Here is a 21,683-nt window from a genome sequence, read left to right as displayed (position 1 = left end):
CAGTGCAAGCAGTTTTGGAGAGTGATAAGTCAATTTTAGAATATTTATTTAGTTTATATATAATTTTTATTCATTTTATATATTTCCTTGATTATTTCTTTTGTTCAAAATGTCTAATATCGATAATTTGATTAAACAAAGAACCATACTTAAGAGTAAACTAACTAGAATGGCCAATTGGTTCGGCCAAGATAATAATAAAGATAGAGAAGAATGTAGTGCTCGAAAATGTCAAATAGAGCAAATCTTCAAAGACTACGAACTTGTTCAAACTCAGTTGGAGTTATTTGACTCTGCCTCATATGAAGACGACAGAGATATTGTAGAAAATGAGTATTTTAAGGTTATATCTATGGCAACGAGAACTATGAATCAGTTCGAGAACCCACAAAGTCAAAATCCTAATTCTTATCATGCTAACACGTCGAACAGAACGAACAAAAATAAATTTTTCAAATGTCTTATGTGTAATACGGATGAACATAAGATATATTCGTGTAGGAAATTCATGAATTTGTCTCATAACGATCGTCACAGTCTTGTGAAAGAAAAGAATGCTTGTCTGAATTGTCTTACGTTGGGTCATAGTGTACAATCGTGTTCTAGTCAACACACATGTTTCAATTGCCATGAAAAGCATCATAGTTTGCTCCATTTCAATAGGACTTCAACTCGCCATTATTCTAATGAAGTTCCTAATCCAAGATCCAACAACGAAGTATCCAGATCAAATAATCTGTCACAAATTCAGAATGAATCTCAAGCAGTTTCTCATTTGTCTACTAGTGCTCAACCATTCATTACAACTCGTAATGAAAATATTAGTCCAGGTCAAAACGTGTCTAGTCTTTCATCTCTATCTTCTAATGACCAAGTTCCTTTAGCTACTGCCTGTGTAAAATTATATGATTCATACAACAATCAAGTTATTGTTCGTTGTTTGACTGACTCCGCAAGTCAAACGTCTTTCATAACTGAAGATCTGGTCAACAGACTTCATCTCGAACCTTACAATCAAACTATTCAAATTTCTGGCATCTCACAAAGTTGTTCTATGTCAAATAGAATGATAGATCTAACAATTCATCCATTAGTATACCCTCATCGAAAGATTAAGGTCTCCTGTGCTATCCTCAAGGAGATATCTAATCAATCTCAACACATTTTATCTTCAGCAGAAGAGAATGCTGAACGGATATTCAAAAACAAAACCATTCGGTTACCATCGGGTAGATTTCAAGTTGACCTACCCTTCAAACCTCCAAGCGAACCATTTAAATTAGGTGATTCGTATTCGCAAGCGAAGAAAAGATTCTTGAATCTCGAAAGAAGACTACAAAATAATCAGGAACTGAAACATCAGTATTCGGAAATTATAAAGAATTATATATCCCTAGGGCATGCAAAATATTTCTTCCCTCATCATTGTATAATGCGTGAGCAAATCCTCACAACTCAACTTCGAGTAGTTTTCGACGGTTCAATGAAATCTTCATCTGTCTTTTCTATTAAAGGTTATATAGTACGACCCGACTTGTTCGATATTTTAATTCGGTTTAGTAAGCTCAAATATATCATGATTGCTAATAATTCAGTCACTTCAAATCTAATTACAGCTAAAAGTCGTGTTGCACCTTCGAAAAAATTTACTATACCCAAGCACGAACTAATAAGTGCACTACTTCTGTCTAGCCTTGTTTCAAAAATATCAACTTTAGTACCAATTCACTTACGAAAAATACATTCTATAAATCTATGGTATGATTCGGAAATAGTAGTAGCATGGATTCGATCACATCCATCACGTTGGTCTGTATTTGTGTCAAATCGAATTGTGCAAATTCAGGACAATTCCAAAGATGCTACTTGGCGACATATTCGATCGCACCTGAATCCTGCAAATATATTTTCGAGAGAGTCATTGCCATCACAATTACTTGTCTCAGATTTATGGTGGCAGGGTCCCGATTTTCTTCTTCAATCAACTCTAGATCTAACACCGCCGCTTAAATGGCCTTTAGCCCGTGTAGTAGAATTGATTCCCGGAAAAGATTCACGCGTTCGCATTGTTCGTGTTAAAACTCAAGGAGGAACATTCACTAGAACAATCACTAAGATATGTCCACTTCCATTCTGCACGGAAAACATTGACAATTAAGTATTATTATCAATATGACTCTTTCTTTCTTTACTTCTTTTATTTCTTCATTTATTTTTTGTTTATTTTATTTGTTCCAAGAAATTATTTTCTTTATCATCACATCAATTTTTTTTTCTATTCATTTTCACTTTTATCCTTAACCTGGACGGTTCAGCCCGGGGAGTATGTTAAGTTTTGATCAAGGTTCGTAGAACTCAGCGCCGCCATTGTCCAAAGATTCACCCCTGAAGTTAGTTATAGATAATTCCGAGCACTTTATGAATGCGCTGCGCAGTCGTCCTTATAATGACGGCTGGCTATAATGATAATTTAACTATGTCCGTTTTATCTGTAGCACTTCTATGTTCTTAACCCTTTTCGATGGTTCGACAAAAAGGTCGAGGTGGGGTAAGAAATCGAACTTCACTTGAATCAATTCGAGTTCAAGTCAGCTTCGTAATATTCAACACAGTCTAGTAAGTACAAGTCAAGTACAGTTTAGTATAGTTCGTCGTTGCTCTCGTCCCTTGAGACACAGTGTTCAGCTTGCACATTTCAAGTTAGTTAAATATTGGCCTAGTCGCCACGTGGTTAAAAAAGACCCTTCAGTCGGTCATCTTCATTAGTACCCTAGTCGGTAAATTGTAATTGGATAAGTGCGTGGAACTGATTCATAGTTTTCGATAACTAGTTAAGCGAATCTTGTAAAGTGTACATTGTGTAATTGTATATATAAACCTACTTCAATAAATAGTGTCCAGTCCAGTCCAATTTATGTATGGATGTTCTCGTCTAATATCTACAGGCATCACTGTCAGCATTTTGATAAATTGAATATTTAAATTAAACTCTAGGTAACTAAAATAAATGCAGCGATCAGCGATCGTTATATTAGCTGGTCGTTTGGCAGCGCTTTCACCCTGTTTTGAATTAATCTTCAAACGGAATATTAAATCATTATAGAGGAACTGAAGGCAAAATGGTATACTTGAGGAAAAAGTAGTCATAATAAACCAAATGAAACTTTATTCCAGAAACTTTTTTAAAGAATTAACTTATAACTTAACAATGTATAATTCTTATCAAGCAGGTACATCAAATCACAGAAATCGAAGATATCTCATGATTTCCAAAATTCCCTTTTGGGTCCATTTTACTTGCAAGTGAAGGTAAAATGGATTACGCTAAAGGGCAAAATGGACTCAATCATTCTAATCTGGTGAACACCTTTCACATATAAATGTTGTGTTCTCATCATCGTCGTCAACGCAGGCATAACTACAATGTGCCCAGAAAAGACAAATCGGGCATTGTACTCAACCTTCATTTGATTCGGAGAAGATATTAGAGTAGTAGAAGCACTCAGTGTCGTCTTCTTCATCAGATGTGCAATCTCTTATGTTTCTTTTCCTCTTTTGGTTTGATTTTTTCGTCTTCCTTTCTTTATCCGCCTTTTTTTCAGTTTCTCTGTTAAGATTCTTTTTCACTCTCTTCGCTGCATTATGTATACAAAATTTGCAATGCAGGATGCAATTATTGCATAATTACGTTCGATTCACCGACACGTTTCGACTTGGACGGCGGGGTTTGGAATTAACTACTGTTTTCGAGTTATAGAGGTAATTTTTCTTCGACTTATAGAGGTAAAAATGGTAAAATATATCCGTAAAATCATTTCAAGTTATGCATGGAAATTTTTTCGGCTTGGACAGGTTTTTTCGAGGGGATTGAAAATAATTTGAGTTATCGAGGTTTTCGAGTTAACGAGAGTTCACTGTAATAATAATAAATAATAATACTATCCTGAATTATAAAACTGTGCACTTAATTAATACAAAAGTGCCAGCGTCAGATATTTGTCATTGTATTGAATTCCAAGACGATCAAAGACTAATCGGATTATGTAAAAGGATCAAAGAGTACCAAAGCGTCGGCGCATATTCGTGTTATGACAAAAATTTGGTGCTTAATGCTTATGGTAATCCTGGATTACTAAGCACTAAGCCTTTTGTGAAAGCGCTTCGATTATCAAGTACTGCTTTTAAAAAGTGCTCTGGAGCACAAAAAGGCTTTCGAAAGCACTAAGCATAATGCTTTGGCACAGCACTGCCTACAATTCATGAAACCTTTATGCCAATAATTTGTTTTAATTTTTCAGAAAACCAACTCTTCTTAAAGATGGATCTACTCTTCCTCCCCCAGATACTTTGATGAGGCAATTGATAGATATAGCCAACAGTGAAAATCCACCCTGTTCAAACTGCGACAAAAGGGATCGGCTCAACATGTATTACTGCAACACTTGTGGTATTAATGAAATTTCTTTTATTGTTACGTCTAGCAGATATGAAATTTTTTTGCATTTCTTCACTGTCTCCCAACCACTTCAATCATTTTCTTGCAATTGGTGACGACATTGAAACCAACTTCCAATCCTTGTTGAGTCGGCTGAAATAATAAAATACACTTTTGAATAATTGATAATTAACCTCAATTTGCTGATTGAACATGATTGTTTGACTCGAATCAAACATGATCACAAAGCAAATACGGGAATTCTTCATCTTCTTTCTAATAGTAAATAAAATAGAATGATAATTCTGCATGTCGTTAGCATAGTTATCTCATTATTTGGGTTAATTAGACTTACAGTGCATAGACATGCCAAAATTCTATTTATTCTGAAATACCTACTTGCATGAGGACAAATCTTTTTTCTACTCCTCATATAGAAAATGAGGAAATGTGTACAACGCGCCAACTATGTTACTATCTATGATTTACTTTACCGTAAACAAAGAGCACGATCAACAACCAATACGGTAGCAACAAGATGAAAACCAGTAGTAGTTTTCACGGAAACGAATAACATCCCACGTAGCCGGCTAGTGCCTAACTTTTTCTTGTCGTGCGTAATATGCTTCTTACAACTCTTGTTATGTAATATACCTAATATTATGCTTATATCGGTGCATGTCTGTTCTCTGGACACACATGTTTCGGGTATTATATAATTCCCAAAACTGAATATGAAATATTGTACATATGTACATGTAGATTACATAGTGTCAACAGCCAACATTTGTCGTTGGCAAGCCGTCCCTCGTAGTGCTGACGCTGTCGGTAATGTGTGTAATATCGAGATAGAATAGAGAAGGAGTCGACATCACGTGACTTAAAGCGGTACCAGTACGCCATTTTGGATGTAGATCTCAGTTAACTTTTGACCAATAACATGTCATAGTAGTGAACAGATCCGTATTCACAAGTTTTGCAAATCTGCATATCAATATTCACCATACTCTAAATATATTGAAATTTTATGGCAGGATATGATGTATATATTATTTGAAACAAAAAATTGTTTCTGAAAAAGGCTTGGACTGTTTGAAAAGTGATGAACAGAGTGTATTCCTTCGTGAAAGTTTACTTAATCCGACCCTGATCTTTCCCCCACTCTAGTAAAAGAATAAGCCCTGCCTAGTGGACATATTTCTTCTAGCTGCTGCTCATAGCGCCTCCTTCTATTCTATCTCGATGGTGTGTACTGATGTTTCGCAGCAGGGTCGTGACTAGAGCTGGGAATCATGAGTGAATAATTTGAATATTCGATTATTCATTAAATATTTATTCGAATAATTAGGGATTACACTATTCAAATATTCATGAATATTAACTGAATAGTTTTCTATTCAGTGAATAGTTGAGTATTCACTGAATAGTTGAATATTCAATGAATAGGTTCCTATTCATAAATTTTCAGTGAATATTTGAGTATTCAGAGTAGTTCATCATGGTATTCAGTATAGATAAATAAATAAATAAAATATTCGTTTATTCAGGACTGGCAATGAGTAGTCAGTTGAGTAATTCATCATTCGTGAAATTACGAATGAAAATTTCACTTTATTACTATTGAAATGACCAGAATTACATATTATTGAAAATGATGTGATACCATTTGAATTCAAATTACTCATTCCATCAATTTCTTTAGTCATCATCATAAAGCTTTATGCTTTATCGATCTCTTTAATAGGGGTAGGTACATATATTTTATTTCATTCAATAGTAGAAACTGGTTAATAAGGAACGAAAAAACATACTAAACTTCATCAAAAAATCTATTAGTGATCGATTTCGGCTATATTGCCATCATCAGGCCAGCTGAAATACAATAAACAAACATATAAACAACACATTTGGTCAGTTAATTCATTAACATTTTTAGGTGTATAGATGAGTATACTTCTATAAGAAAATTATTACTCTTACCGTCAAAATACGTAATATCATCAACCATAGAACATAAAGAATATCAGAAGTCGGTATTCTTTACTTTAACGCCCCCTCGTATTTTTCACTTTTTTGTTATTTTTCATTGGAAATGTGCATTTTACAATGATTCTTGATGGTTTTCGATGATGGCAAACAGGTATTTTTGCTGATTTGTTGAACGGGATAGGGAGTGAACAAGGGTGAGGGTGGGTAAGAATTTTTGAAGAAACGTTATGAAAATGGTGATTTCTATGCACGTTTTCTCTTAAAAAAATCTAACATGTAAATTTTGATGACGTCATTCTCAAAAAAATTCAAAAAATTCTACAAATTTTATTCAAAAATATTCAAACGTAACCTAACATAAACATAACCTAACATAACCATAACCAAACCTTATATAACTGCACACCTGTGATTCTGCAAATTGATGACGTCATTCTCAAAAACAATTTTTAAAAATTCTAAAATTTGTATTCGGAAATATTTAAACGTAACCTAACATAACCATAACCTAACATAACCTTAACCTAACCTTATATAACTACACACCTGTAATTCTGCAGTTTGATGACGTTGTTCTCAGAAACGAAATAATTCAAGAATTAAAAAAAAAAAATAACTAAAGTAAATGTAATTCAGCATAAAAACTAGTTCGCAATCATTAATTACCATCAAAAAATAATTCCTAAACCTTAAGTCAGCAACAAAATAAAAGAAGCCCACAACATCAGTTCACCGTCCAGCACCAATACAATATCAATGATAGCAAACAACAAAATTTTTGCTGATTTGTTGTACGGAATAGGGAGTGAACAGGGGTGCTGGATGGGTAAGAATTTTTGAAGAAACGTTATAAAAATAGTGATTTCTAAGCACGTGTACTCTTAAAAATATCTAACATGTAGAGTTTGATGACGTTATTCTCAAAAACAATGCATTCTATACGAGCAAATTAGTCTTTTTCCCAAACAAATAAATTTATCAAAATAAAAAAAAATTTAAAACCTTATGTCAAAAGATGCTCTGGCTTAAAAATCACTTTACGGCATCTAAAAAGATTTCAAAGTCCGCAGATACTCTTGACCGGCATTTTTCGCAAAAAGCGTGACACGACAACAGCCCATGAGCTATAAGGAATTGCCGCCCCACAACTTTATTCAAAATCATCTGGTTAAACTCAATATTCGTGAAAGAACTCTCTTTGCAAACGTTATAGCCAGAACTCTTTACTACTGGCAGGAGATCAACCATTGTAATCTGCAAATGAATTGAAAAAAAAAACAAGCGAACTTTTCCGAAAGAACAATATTTCAAGTTATAAAAGTTCGTAAGTTACTTACATTTTAAATAATAGCGGCATCTAAAAAGATTTCAAAGTCCGCAGATACTCTTGACCGGCATTTTTCGCAAAAAGCGTGACACGACAACAGCCCATGAGCTATTATTAGGAATTGCCGCTCCACAATTTTATTCGAAATCATCTGGTTAAACTCAATATTCTTGTGAAAGAACTCTCTTTGCAGACGTTATAGCCACAACTCTTTACTACTGGCTGGAGATCAACCATTGTAATCTGCAAATGATTTGAAAAAAAATTCAAGCGAACTTTTCCGAAAGAACAATATTTCAAGTTAGAAATGTTCGTAAGTTACTTACATTTCAAATGATAGCTTCAAAAACACAAATCTTGTGTTCTTGTGAATATATTTCAGGCAATTTTAAAAATGGCTACTTACAAAAGAACGTTTCCATGGCAATGATAATATTAAGCGATGGCCAACTCAATAACTTTTTCTTTATATATCCATAGAATAACATCAACCAATAAAAGCTATAATGTCAAAATGAAAGCCGAAATTGAAATCCCAATTTTTTGAAATTACGTGAGAAGACATACAGTCATGGTTTCATATCTGCTATAACATTTCAAGGACATCCATTGAAGAGATATATATTCCTATAATGCCCGCCACTCACGAAGCGTTTCTTCCAGCGTTTGGTAGCTAGCGTCGAAGAGATTCCAGTCGGGCAGTCAAGTTCATACTCTGATTTACAGTCGTACGGCCGTGTCCCGAGCTGTCTGACTGGAATCTCTTCGACGCTAGCTACCAAACGCTGGAAGAAACGCTTCGTGAGTGGCGGGCATAAGTATCGCCCATGAAAGACACCATTGATATATGCAGGATCCTTTCAACCGAAGGCAATTTGGACAATGGGCACTTGTTTGCATAAGCGCCAATACTTAATCCGTCAAGCCAGGACAACGGATTGAGGAATTCCCTAAAACAATGAAGGATATGTACCGAGACTCGTGAATTTCCTGAAATTTCCTGAAACATCGAAGGCTTTCACCACGATTGATAAGGTAAAGTCGCCGAAACTCTCCGAGAAAAAAAAATATCTCAAGAGGGATGATTTTTTGATAATTTAAAGGTGATTCTCTTATGAAAATGTGTTGAAACCGTTGGAATTTATTAAATTAGAATGTGTATTATGTGCTAAATTTGATGGAGAAAAATATGAACATAGATATTCATAGAAACATAAAAATAAATTATCAGGCCCGTATTAAGTAAGTGTTAGAAACAGCAATTTTCTTCATCGATTATCTCGGGAACTATTTATTTGCCAGTGCTCTTTTTGGAAATATAGCATGAAAACATCATAACGAATCACTATATGAAATATTATCAATATTGGGGAGGGGGCGTTAAAGTAAAGATTAACCCAGAAGTCAATAAATACAAAAATATTACTAAGATTGAAGGTGATCAATTTTGAGATGCAATTCTTCACTATAAAATATTACTAACGAACAAGTCGGTGGAAATATCTAGAATGAAAGTAAGACATATGGGGAAGCTAACATGGTTGTGACAAAAGTCAAACTGGGCAGGAACATAGATATGTGTTATATTGACTTAATCACTCCAATATAATAAAAATATTGTTTTAATTTAATAGTCTATTATATTATAAGGATTAAAAGTGCATATTTTTTTACGAGCAATATTTGCAGTTGCGAGGTGGAGCGCAGCGCAGCCGAGCGAATGCAAAATTTCGAGTAAATAGTTATTTATTATACAAGGGAAAAAAGTATTAGATTTTAGCTCGAGGCTACCGAGAGCTAAAATCTAATATTTTTCCCGTGTATAATACACTATTTTTTTCTGTGACAGGAAAAACGACAATTTAATAGTGAAATAACATATTACAATATATTAAAGTCAGAATGTTATCGATATGAAATTTGAAATTTTAAACTAGTAAGCTGCAATTAGACTTGCGTTGCTAAGGGAAACTTCCAAAGTAATCAAATATCTGTCAATTTAATTTTGTGATTTGTTTCAAAAATTGCGAACTCAGTAATAATTGTTTAGTAGTTATTTTGTTGAATAATATAAAGTTAAAAAATGTCTGATTCCGAGTTTTCTCTGACTCCACCGGAGTTGATAGAAGTAGCGGAAGTAGCGTCACGAAAATTATTGCCAGCTAAATCGCGGAAAATTTACGAAACCGTGTATTCAAGATTTATGGAATGGAAAATGAAAAAGACATGCAGTTCTTTCTCGGAGACAGTGTTATTGGCTTATTTTTCGGAACTGGCACAACAACAAAAGCCATCAACAGTGTATAGTCGAATTATTATTATTCCTTTATCTATATGTAGATAAATATATATCCGGGAAAAAAGTACTCACTTTTTTCCCGGGTAAAAAAGTAATTTCGTGAAAAGTCATATTTTGTTACCTGTCAACAGAGATAAAATGTCAAATTTTTTTCCCGTCACAGAAAAAAATAGGCACTTTTAGTAGGTATGATGTATACTTTTTTTCTCCAACCAAGTCAAAATTAAAATAAATTCAGTTTTATTCAAAAATCGTTAATAATTTTGGTAATAAATTTGAACACCTATTAATTATAACAGCGATAGCAAGTCGGTAGTCATGGATATCTGGTATTGTTGATAAATATTGATTCTCAAGTAGACGTACTAATCATATAATTTTTGTAGTAGTTTCAACGCTGCTTTCAAAATGATTCCAGAACACGATGAAAATATACCTGCGGATATATTGGAAAGTGCCGAAGCAGTAATCTTAATCTTTTGCCACCCAAATCTCGCCAAGTTTATGAACTTGCATATCAGCGATTCATGGATAGGTGTAAAGAAAAAAAATGTGCAAAACTATTCGGAGAGTGCTCTTATGGTGTATTTCTCAAATTTAACGAAGACCGTCAAGGCATCCAATCTTTGGTCACAGTATTCAATGTTGCGTTCCACACTGGATATCAAAAATGGTGTGGATATTAGTAAATATTCAAAATTACGAGTATTGTTAAAAAGGCAAAGTGATAGATATATACCTAAAAGGTCTAAGGTTTTTACAAAGGAGGAAGTGGTGTACTAATCCACCGCCTCGTGTGATCATTGGAAGAGCGGCTTTCCTCTGATCAAGGGGTGGTAGTTTTATTGAAGATGTTAATTAAATTCTTTCTCCTTAATTAAGGGAGAAAGTGTGGGTAAGGCCTGCCGCACTAGGAACAGGACTTAGTGTTAAACTGGATTCTATCTTTGGGAACAGGTTTAGTGGTAACTGAAAGGCATAAGCTCTTTTATAATTTTACTAACAAAAAAATGAAACAAAATTGAACAAGAATTAATCTTCGGAAGGATTTGCCTCAAACTGGCAGGTCTCTTTTATTCCCTTAAAACTTCACAAAACTACTGGAGATTTCAGAACATTGGACAGAACAAACAAACAAAAAATTAAAATGTTGAATTTCTCAACTTGCTACCTCTTAATTCCCTCGATGGCTAATCCTTCAAATGTACTCTCACACTCCACTATCGCGAAATGTATCTGGAACTTCATGTAACTTCATCGAAACGATACCGTTATTGCCTAATCTTTAAATCTACTAAATCCTCTATCGACCCGTGACAGAACCAAAAAAGAAAAAATTATTAATGAATTTTTCAAACTATTAACTGCGTTTCAAACTTCCAAAATACTTATACCGCCTACCTTCTACTAACTACAGATTTCAACGATCTACCTTTAATTCTTAACTTCCTAATTTCCGCGACCAATTACCGAACCGATTCTTGAGTTTCCCTGAACTCCCCGTGATTAACTCTAACTTGAGTTGTCCTCGACTCCCCGAAACTTACTCGTGAGATTTGGCCTAAGGTAACTTATTTCCCGCCCCCGATGGGCGTACCTTCAAAAAGAACGTCTTGGATTTTTTCCGTAGTTGCCAAGTTTTTCTCTTCCCACGGATCGAATGTTCCCATAAGGAGACCACTCAACAAACTTCGATACAACTAATAATAAATTTGTTTTTGCTGCTTTCGATACGGGGCGCTAAGTCATAAGGTCATTGTTTTGTTCATTCTACTTCGAAATTTCAAATGTAATTATAGGATTTTTTAACAGAAACAGAAATTCCATCAAACTTGCATGAAAAAACCTGCAGGTCGCAAAGCGATAGCTTCAGGCGTTCTGGAGTTATGGCCGAAAGAAGACACAACTCAGTTTTTTGGTGCATCAGTTGAAGAATATCTTTTTTAGGCCATAACTCAAGAACGCCTGAAGCTATCGCTTTGCGACCTTTCGGGTTTTTCATACAAATTTGATGGGATTTCTGTTTCTGTCAGAACTTAAAGACACAATTTGGTTTTTCGCCGTGCATCAGTGGAAGAATATCTTCTTTCGGCCATAACTTCAGAACACCTCAAACTTTCGCTTTGCGACCTGCAGGTTTCTTCATGCAAATTTGATGGAATTTCTGTTTCTGTTAAAAAAATCCTATCATTACATTTGAAATTCCGAAGTAGAATGAACAAAACAATGAACTTATGACTTAGCGCCCCCCATCGAAAGCAGCAAAAACAAATTCATCATGAGTATATTTTGTCCTCAATAAACAAGATATTATCTTTCAGACGAGATCTAATTTGCTCAAAAATGTTGAGCCAAACTGAACTTACAGGCACTTCAATTTTAGTCAGATTACTCCTTTTCACCTACCCTTATTTGATGTCGTAAAATCGAAAGTGACAATTCAAAAAGATAGAGAATTTTACAAGGATTACAGTGATGATATTTTTTCTTCAACTTCATATGAAACATTTTCGAGTAAAATTCATTTTTCTACTCGACGATGGCAATTATGCCCCCTAGCGGTAGAGGTATGAACTTCAAAACAATTTCCAGTGTGTTTTCTCGTACACTTTAGTGGTAAAATTTTTTACCGCAAGTCTCTACGATGACTGTATCCTGAGATATAGCCGCTTACCTCGCTTATTTGCCCACCCTGTACATTCAATATCACTATAAATAAAAAATTCAAGATGGCTGAAGTGAATGTAGTGCAACTTCAAACCAAATTAAATAAATGGAAAAAAGATGACTTAATTGAGTATATAATTTTCAAAAAGTTACCAGCAAGTGCTAAAATTGGTGGAGTAGTATTGGTGGCCTTTTCCAAATTAAGTGAAGGGAAAAGTTCAAAAGTGGAAAATTCACAAGACCGAAATTCGGAAAGCGCCTTGGACAGCAAGCATATCAAGATGGATAAAACTTTAAGTGAGAAACTAATTACCCAATTGGAAAAAAGAGTGAAAGATCAAGAATTGATAATAGATTTAATGAAAACGGAAGATGCTAGAAAAAGTCAGATTATATCAGAAAACAATAAAAAAAGATATAACACAAATTGTAAACAAATACTAGTGGATGTCAGTGGGGCCTCTAAGTCAGAACCGTCAACCGTGAGTAGCGCAAATGAACAGTTGTTTGGTCAACTGGTAATGTCACGTCAGAGATCCGTCTCATTTGACGAAACGAGAGGCATCCCTAAAATAGCACCATCTAGCGTCACTAAGGAAAACCAGACGGTAAACAGAAATCTACAAAAGACAGAAATCACAAACGAAAACATAAACATCGCACTCCAATCAGCGGAACAAAAAGGATGGCTGTGTAGGCTTTCACATATGCCTAATTATGCGTTTCGTCCCTGGCACACACACCGGACTCATCAGTGTGACTTTGGTATATTTGTGTGTGCCGTGTCACAGACGCTTGGGGAATTTATTATTATCGGGAGCCGGCGGGACTCGAACCCGGCACCTTTGTCGCATCTCGGTGAGTGAGTCTACCTCTTAACGTCTAGGCTACCGAGTGCTGTGTTTATTGTTGCTATGTGGAGCTTTTTATGAGAAGCCGCCACATGACTCCCTCCCCAGTGACGGAGGAACGAAACTTATGCGTGTTACGAGGTCATCGGTGCAGCCGGGTGATTGCCGCCTAATCAGAGCTGCACCTCGCGGCATCGTGCGGACGGTGAATGCCGCCTATTCAGGTCCGCTATACCGCGGCAGACCAAGGAGCACGTATTGCACGTCATGGGAATGGGCGTCTAGAGTTTCGTTTGGAAATTGCAGATATATGGGAGTTACGCATCAACCTTCTGCTTTCCAGGACACATCGTTAAGACGGCCATTCCCATCACGTCGGGGTCACCAATGTAGGCTTTCACATATGCCTACTTATGCGTTTCGTCCCTGGCAAACACACTGGACTCATCAGTGTGACTTTGGTATATTTGTGTGTGCCGTTTCACAGACGCTTGGGGAATTTATTATTATCGGGAACCGGCGGGACTCGAACCCGGCACCTTTGTCGTATCTCGGTGAGTGAGTCTACCTCTTAACGTCTAGGCTACCGAGTGCTGTGTTTATTGTTGCTATGTGGAGCTTTTAATGAGAAGCCGCCACAGCTGTATGGAGGGAAAATTAATATGAAATGTACAACAGAGGACGTCATGAAGTTCCTCTCGGATAAATTTCCAGGGGAAAAGTCACAGGTGGAATTAATTTCGAACGAAGGAAGTTCAAGCAGAGCCTTCAAAGTAGGAATAGATTATTATGAACTACCTGAAGAAGTTAGTAAGCCTGAGTTTGGCCTCAAGGAGTGACTGTCAGAAGATACCGATTTTTTCGTGGACAGAGAAGACATCAAGGATAAGACATACAACATTTTGAACTTGAACATAAGATCAATCACAAATAAAGTTGAACTCCTAGAAAAGGTCTTGAAAGAGGAAGATATATATGTTGCTGTGTTGACTGAACACTGGTTGGAGGAAAATCATACTGAACAACTAATAGTGCAGAACTTTGTCTTGGGTGCCCATTATTCTAGACCAAATGGATATGGTGGAGTTCTGATCCTTCACAGAGATGACTCGAAAATGTTGCCACTGGAGTGTGTGAGTAAATACTCTGTGAAAAATCACATTGAATTGGCAGGAGTTTATGAGAGACTTCATAGAAAAATTATAATTGGGGTATATAGATCACCACAAGGAGATTTTGAGGTGTTTCTGACAAATTTTCGGTCCTGTTTGGATGAGTTGGAGTGCATGAATCTGGGGTATGAAGGAATCTATGTTGCTGGAGACTTCAACAGTGACTTCATAAGATGCAACACAAATGGAAGAAACCTGCAGAATCTAATGGGTGAGTTCAATCTCCATGCTAAATTCAATGAACCTTCCAGAGTATCAATTGAAACTACATCTTTAATTGATAATACATATATTCTAATAGTGATACAGACTCTGATCCATGTACAATAGAACCACATATTTCGGACCATAGAGGACAGGTGTTACGATGTTCTGGTATGTTAATGGAACCTAAGAAAAGAAAAAGTAAATTAGTAAGAAATCTGGGAAAACAAAATACAGATCGATTCATTGAGATACTCACAAGTCAGTGCTGGGATTTCGTATATTCCGACTTATCTACGGGACAGATCTTTGACCGGTTCTGGACCCAAATTCTAGAGAGCTATGAGTTAACTTGCCCTCAAAAGGTTCTAAAAGTTGAGAGAGGATATTGGGTGTCAAAGCTGAAGAAAAACAGGGAGATCAAGGAAATGAAGAACAGGTTAGATGCGCTTTCAGTGATACATCATATAAAAGGAGATTCAGATAGTGGAAAAGTATATAATGTTTGTAGAAGATTATACAGGGAAAAATTGGTTGAAATACAGAGGAAAGAAAATCTTAGAAAAATTGAGAACTCATCAAAGAAAATCAGGGAAATATGGAAGGTTATAAGGGGTAATCAAGGAAAAAATAACCAGCATGATGAAGCAGAAATAAATCCGATGACCTTACATGAACATCTTTTGAAAATAAGAAAAGATATTGAGAAAAACTGCTCAAAAGTTGACGTTAGTTCTGGAGACCTACGTAAAAAGCAGGAAAATTCATGAGAAATTCCTTTTTCATAAGAGAAATAACTGCAATAGATGTCCTGAAGATAGCGAAGAAGCTCAAGGGTAAAGACTGTAGAGATATCTATGACATGTCACCGAGTATGTTGAAGCTGATCATTCCAAGTATAGCAGAGCCTTTGGCAGAGATTATAACGAGATGCTACAGGGAAGGTTATTTTCCTGATCAGTTAAAACGTGCCAAAATAATTCCTGTATTCAAAGGAGGAGATAAATCTGAACCTTCAAACTACAGGCCTATTTCAATACGCCCAAGCCTCTCCAAAATATTCGAGATTGTTTTGAAGGATAGACTTCTGGAATTTTTCACGAAGTACAATATTATATGTCACGAACAACATGGTTTCCAAGAGAATAAGTCCACAACTACACCAATAACTTCGGTACTGGTTGAGGTTGAAGATGCTTTGGACTCAAGAAAGAAGTGCAGGCCTATGGCATGCGATCTGAATAAAGCGTTTGATATCCTTAATCATGATATCTTGCTGCAGAAGTTGGAGAGCTATGGCATTAGAGGTAACCCGCTGAAGCTGATCAGTAGTTACTTGCAAGGTAGATATCAAAGAGTTTGTATTCAGGATAAATACTCGGACTGGGGATGTGTGGAGTGTGGAGTTCCTCAAGGGTCCATACTGGGGCCTCTATTATTTTTGATATACATGAACGACCTACCTCCAAATGTTAAATCACACAGTACAGAACATACTTTCCTGCATCCTATACATCCACAACAACAAGGAGAAACTGACGCGAAATGGAGAGTTCCACAATTACACCACAAGGAATGCGAAGAACTTTTTAACACCATATAGGGTCGCGGCGACTCAGCTAAGCATTAACCATGAGGCCATACAAGTATATAATGAGATCCCTGAAGCTTTCAAAGTTATGAACAAATATAAGTTGAAACATGAAATAAAAAAAATGTTGTACAAAAAAGCCTTCTACACTATGAGTTAGTTTTGGATTGGCCATTTTGAATAGTTTGTCATATATGCAATGTTTGTCTTATACTCGATTATTGACTATCAATGTCTCAAGATTCAACCTGTTTTGAACGTTAATTTATTGATTTTATTTAATTTATTTCAGTGTTAATTCATTTTAAATTTTGACTTCATTTATATTTACATTTAATTATTATAGATTTGATGAAACTTATATTAACTACTTTGAACTAGAATTTATTGATGTATAGACACCCCATGGAATATGTTGATGGGTTGAAATTATTCACTTGTATATTATTGTGGATGAATAAATAAATAAATAAATAATTGAATGAATAAATAAATAAATAAATGACAAATAAATACCTATATATAGTTGCCCAATTAGTTTGTTTTACTAAGTTTGTAATAGACAATGTTTTATTCTTCAAATTTCAATTAGAGAGCTCAAATGCAATTACTTTTAGTCCTAGGATTAAAAGTAGCGTTTTTTATCATAGGATTAAAAGTCTTGCTAAGCAACGAGCAAAGGACCCCGCACGTTTCTTATGGGAAATGGCTTTCCGTGAATTTTGCTGAATTTTTGATATGTTGTAGTTCTTGATGAACTGATCAGAAGTGTCCATAGCCACAAAGCTCAAAAATGGACAGTTTTCGTGATATGGACCTTTGAAAATGGATTTTTTTGCAATTTTCGGGGTTTTTGCTCATCAATCTCGGTTTTTGCTCATCAATCGAGGAGCTCTCATTTTTGGTTGGGATAGAATTTGGATATTCGGCGGCCAGAACCCGACTGAGAAATGATTTTCCTTGGTTATAGTAGGCACCGCCATCGATAATTTTTTATACACTGCTCCACATTGGCTATGAAATGAGATACAAAATCCAAGATCTTCCATACATCTTTTCATGCCACAAGATAACTGCAAAATAATTCACATGACCAAGAAACGACATATTGTGAGATTTTTTTAAGAGAGACCATAATAACTGAATCCTCATATATCTGATGTCTAATAATATCAAATATAAAAAAAATAAGTACAATATTTAGTACAATTTCCAATAGAGTAATAATATAATACGATATTAACTATTTATCTGGTTAATGTATCAGCAATAGGAAACTGCCATCAACATAACCATTGTCAGATAGAAGGTCTCCACGCCACCACGTAGGAATCATAATCGAAAGCAACCAAAGGAGAATGCGTGTCATCAAGGGAGAATAGCGATATACCGGTTTCACCCTTATTAGGGATCATCAGTACCGCATAATTCTACCCAAGATGACAAACAAACAAAATAGCAGGCACCTTATTGAACGCTGGCAGACGCTAGTCAGTATGAATTACTGCGGAGCGCCACCCAGCGGACACCCTAGAGATGATCCCTAATAAGGGTGAAATCCGTGTATCGCTATTCTCCCTTGATGACACGCATTCTCCTTGGGTTGCTTTCGATTATGATTCCTACGTGGTGGCGTGGAGACCTTCTGTCTGACAATGGTTATGTTGATGGCAGTTTCCTATTGCTGATACATTAACCAGATAAATAGTTAATATCGTATGATATTATTACTCTATTGGAAATTGTACTAAATATTGAACTTATTTTTCTTTTCATCAATTATTTCCAAGTATCAGCCGTTTTATTTGTTATTTCACACGATGAATGTCGCTTAGGCTAAAAAACGGAAGATTTTCCTTGTTGACGTGGGATTCTGCTTTTTCGAGGTACCCATGGAGGAGGTAGTTAGGTTATTTGTCCGCTGTGTGGCGCTCCGCAGTAATTCATACTGACTAGCGTCTGCCAGTGTTCAATAAGGTGCCTGCTATTTCGTTTGTTTGTCATCTTGGGTAGAATTATGCGGTACTGATGATCCCTAATAAGGGTGAAACCGGTATATCGCTATTCTCCCATGATGACACGCATTCTCCTTGGGTTGCTTTCGATTATGATTCCTACGTGGTGGCGTGGAGACCTTATGTCTGACAATGGTTATGTTGATGGCTGTTTCCTATTGCTGATACATTAACCAGAGAAATTGTTAATATCTTATGATATTATTATTCTATTGGAAATTGTACTAAATATTGTACTTATTTTTCTTTTCATCAATTATTTCCAAGTATCAGCCGTTTTATTTGTAAATATCAAATATGTTAGCCAAAATGTTCATAACCAGGCACCGCGAGCTGTAATGGGGGAAAATGGGAAAATCATAATCATATATCCTCAGGTATAACAATTGTGATCACTATTAATGTCATTTACATATGATATGTGATTTGTTTCTCATAAATCTCGATAATCTGACAATGGGGTGGCAAGACATTTTCCTCAGAATGTCTCGAAATTGATGATAGCATCTCACAGACAAACGAATCCGTGAAAATGTCTGCAGTTTTGATACAATATAGTACTATCCGGGTAGAATATAGAAATCCAAGTGTTGGAAGCTAAATGGAACTTCCGATATTAACCCACGAATTCTTGAAAATACAATTTTTTTTTAAACTTTTTGAACTTCACACATACGATTCATACGAATGAATACTATATAATAATATGATCGTTGGCAAAAGGAATGAGTAGATCATTCAAAAACAATATAATAATGAGAGTAACATTCATAATAATAATAACATTCGTAATAAAATAACACGAGTTTCTCCAACCACTGAAGGTGCTGCGCAGGATCTCCAACCAGCACTCACCCAAGCAGGTCTACCAAGAAGACGCATGAAATGGACGAGTTCGATAAATGAAACGATCATGCGCATATATTATGAAGTGACTTATATGGAAGAGGATGAAATAGGCTACCGGCAAAAAATTATTTGCAGAATTCCACAGAAACTATCCTGAACTACAAGTTTCTGAGCAAAGAGTAGCCGACCAATACCGGGTCATATTGAGAAATAAACTTGTACCCGATGAGAGACTTAACACCATAAAAGAAGTCCAACTGATGCTACAGAATAGGAACCTCACTAACAACGAAACGACAATTGAAGAAAACTACGATTGTGCTGAAAACCAACACAATATCAATGCAAAAATGAACTCTGAGGAACAAAACAACGCAGATGTGATAGCAATAAGTGATGCTCAACGACGGAATATATATGCTGCACCCGTCGAAAATCCAGAAGATGACCAAAGAGAACTACTGGAGCGATTATCTGCCACAATGAATAGATGCGTTATAGATTTTGAGGGCACAGATCCATTGAGACGACCGATTCTGCCAAGATTGAGGACACCCAAGAAACTATCTCATCTTCTGGTCATGACCAACAAGGAGATTATACCCAATTATCTTTCTGACTACCATGATCTCGAATCATTACACCTCATCATATATTGTGCAGCATTTTCAATAGCAACAGTGCAAGGTGTGAAGCCAAAACCTAAAAGTCAGCAACCAGCCAGAGAAAAACAACAAAATAAACCACATTGGCAAAAAAGGCTAGAAGACAAAGTTCATAGCATCCGCCAAGATATTGGGAGGCTCACCCAATTTGCAAAAGTAATATAATAATGGATCGTCACCGGCAACATACAACGTATGATCCAAACAATGAAAATGCTCAACAAATTTTAGACACACTGAAACAAAAACTTAGTGTGTACTCAAAAAGACTCAGAAGAATCAATGAGAGCTATAGAACAAAACAGGATAATATGATTTTTGAAAACTCCGAAAGAAAATTCTATAGAATGTGAAACAATAATATGTCAGCAACACCAGGAAATCATCCAACCGTCGAGGATATTGAGAATTTTTGGACAGATCAACTGGCTACACCAATCCCCTACAACTCCCAGGCTGATTGGATAAGAAGTGAAGAGAAATCCTGTGAGACAATAGAACACATATCGCATAACGCAGTTTCTATAGAAGAATTCCATGAAATATTGAAAAACACACACAATTGGAAATCACCTGGCCCAGGTGGAATCCACAACTTTTGGTTGAAGAAATTTTGGTGCATACACGGCAGGCTAGTTGAAATCATAAATGGTGTTATAAATAACACAGGGATATTATTGCACATGCAAATCGGGTGCCAGGATCGTCGGGTTGTGCTCACGTTGCTTACGTTTTATTGTTTCTTAGTTTTGCTCGCCATAACCGATGAGTCAAATATCCAAATTCCAATTTATTTAACTATGTGCTCGATGCTGCTAACAGAATGAATCAATGATATTATGATTTGATGAGGTAGTATCCACCCAACCAAAGATCGAGTAGTTAGATAGGAGTTTACATGGCGTGAAAGACTTGATTTTTCTTCTTATTTTTGAGATGATTCGTGATTGTATTACGTTCGTTGATATAGTTTTATGTTACTAAATCATTAATTTTGCCCTCGATTCGATTCATAATATTCTGAATGATTTCTTGCGATTGCTAATATAATTTTAAATTGTTTTTTGTTTATTATCATTATTGTTATTATTATTATGAGTGCTACTCTCATTATTGTTTTGTTTTGATTGATCTACTCATTCATTTTGCCAACGATTATATTATTAGATAGTATTCATTCGTATGAATTGTATGTGTGAAGTTCAAAAAGTTCATAAAAAAAAATTGTATTTTCAAGAATTCGTGGGTTAATATCGGAAGTTCCATTCATAGTTAGCTTCCAGCACTTGGACTTCTATATTCTACCCGGATAGCACTATATTGTATCAAAACTGCAGACATTTTCACGCATTCGTTTGTCTGTGAGATGCTATCATCAATTGCGAGACATTCTGAGGAAAATGTCTTGGCACCCCATTGTCAGATTATCGAGATTTGTGAGAAACAAATCACATATCATATGTAAATGACATCAATAGTGATCACAATTGTTATCCCTGTGGATATATATGATTATGATTTTCCCATTTTCCCCCATTACAGCTCGCGGTGCCTGGTTATTAACATTTGGCTAACATATTTGATATTATTGTACATCAGATATATGAGGATTCAGTTAT

At 35.7% G+C, this 21,683-nt stretch overlaps 1 protein-coding gene and 1 long non-coding RNA gene across 6 annotated transcripts in view; one reads left to right on the top strand and one right to left on the bottom strand.

Moving 5' to 3' along the window:
• The window catches only part of LOC123676494 (RING finger protein 207-like), a 305,011-nt gene that overhangs the window by 29,630 nt on the left and 253,698 nt on the right, over positions 1-21,683 (top strand). For 3 of the 4 annotated variants that reach the window (XM_045612399.1, XM_045612400.1, XM_045612402.1), the window contains one exon: positions 4,299-4,447. The exons of the other annotated variant lie outside the window; for it this stretch is intronic. In XM_045612399.1, coding sequence (XP_045468355.1) covers positions 4,299-4,447 — 149 coding nt within the window. The remainder of the gene's footprint in view (positions 1-4,298; positions 4,448-21,683) is intronic. 4 annotated transcript variants of the gene reach the window in all.
• LOC123676496 lies at positions 4,456-8,378 on the bottom strand. 2 transcript variants are annotated; one of them, XR_006746951.1, is made up of 3 exons: positions 8,078-8,378; positions 7,427-7,994; positions 4,456-4,588 (listed from the first exon to the last, which is right to left on the bottom strand). It is a non-coding gene; the product is annotated as an uncharacterized LOC123676496 (long non-coding RNA). The 2 variants fall into 2 exon arrangements; XR_006746952.1 differs by having other exon boundaries at positions 4,466-4,588; positions 7,762-7,994.

This window comes from Harmonia axyridis, chromosome 3 (assembly GCF_914767665.1).
Source record: "Harmonia axyridis chromosome 3, icHarAxyr1.1, whole genome shotgun sequence".
NCBI classification, from domain to species: domain Eukaryota; kingdom Metazoa; phylum Arthropoda; class Insecta; order Coleoptera; family Coccinellidae; genus Harmonia; species Harmonia axyridis.
The sequence above is the reverse complement of the archived record's forward strand: the minus strand, read 5'-3'. Positions and strand labels throughout refer to the sequence as shown.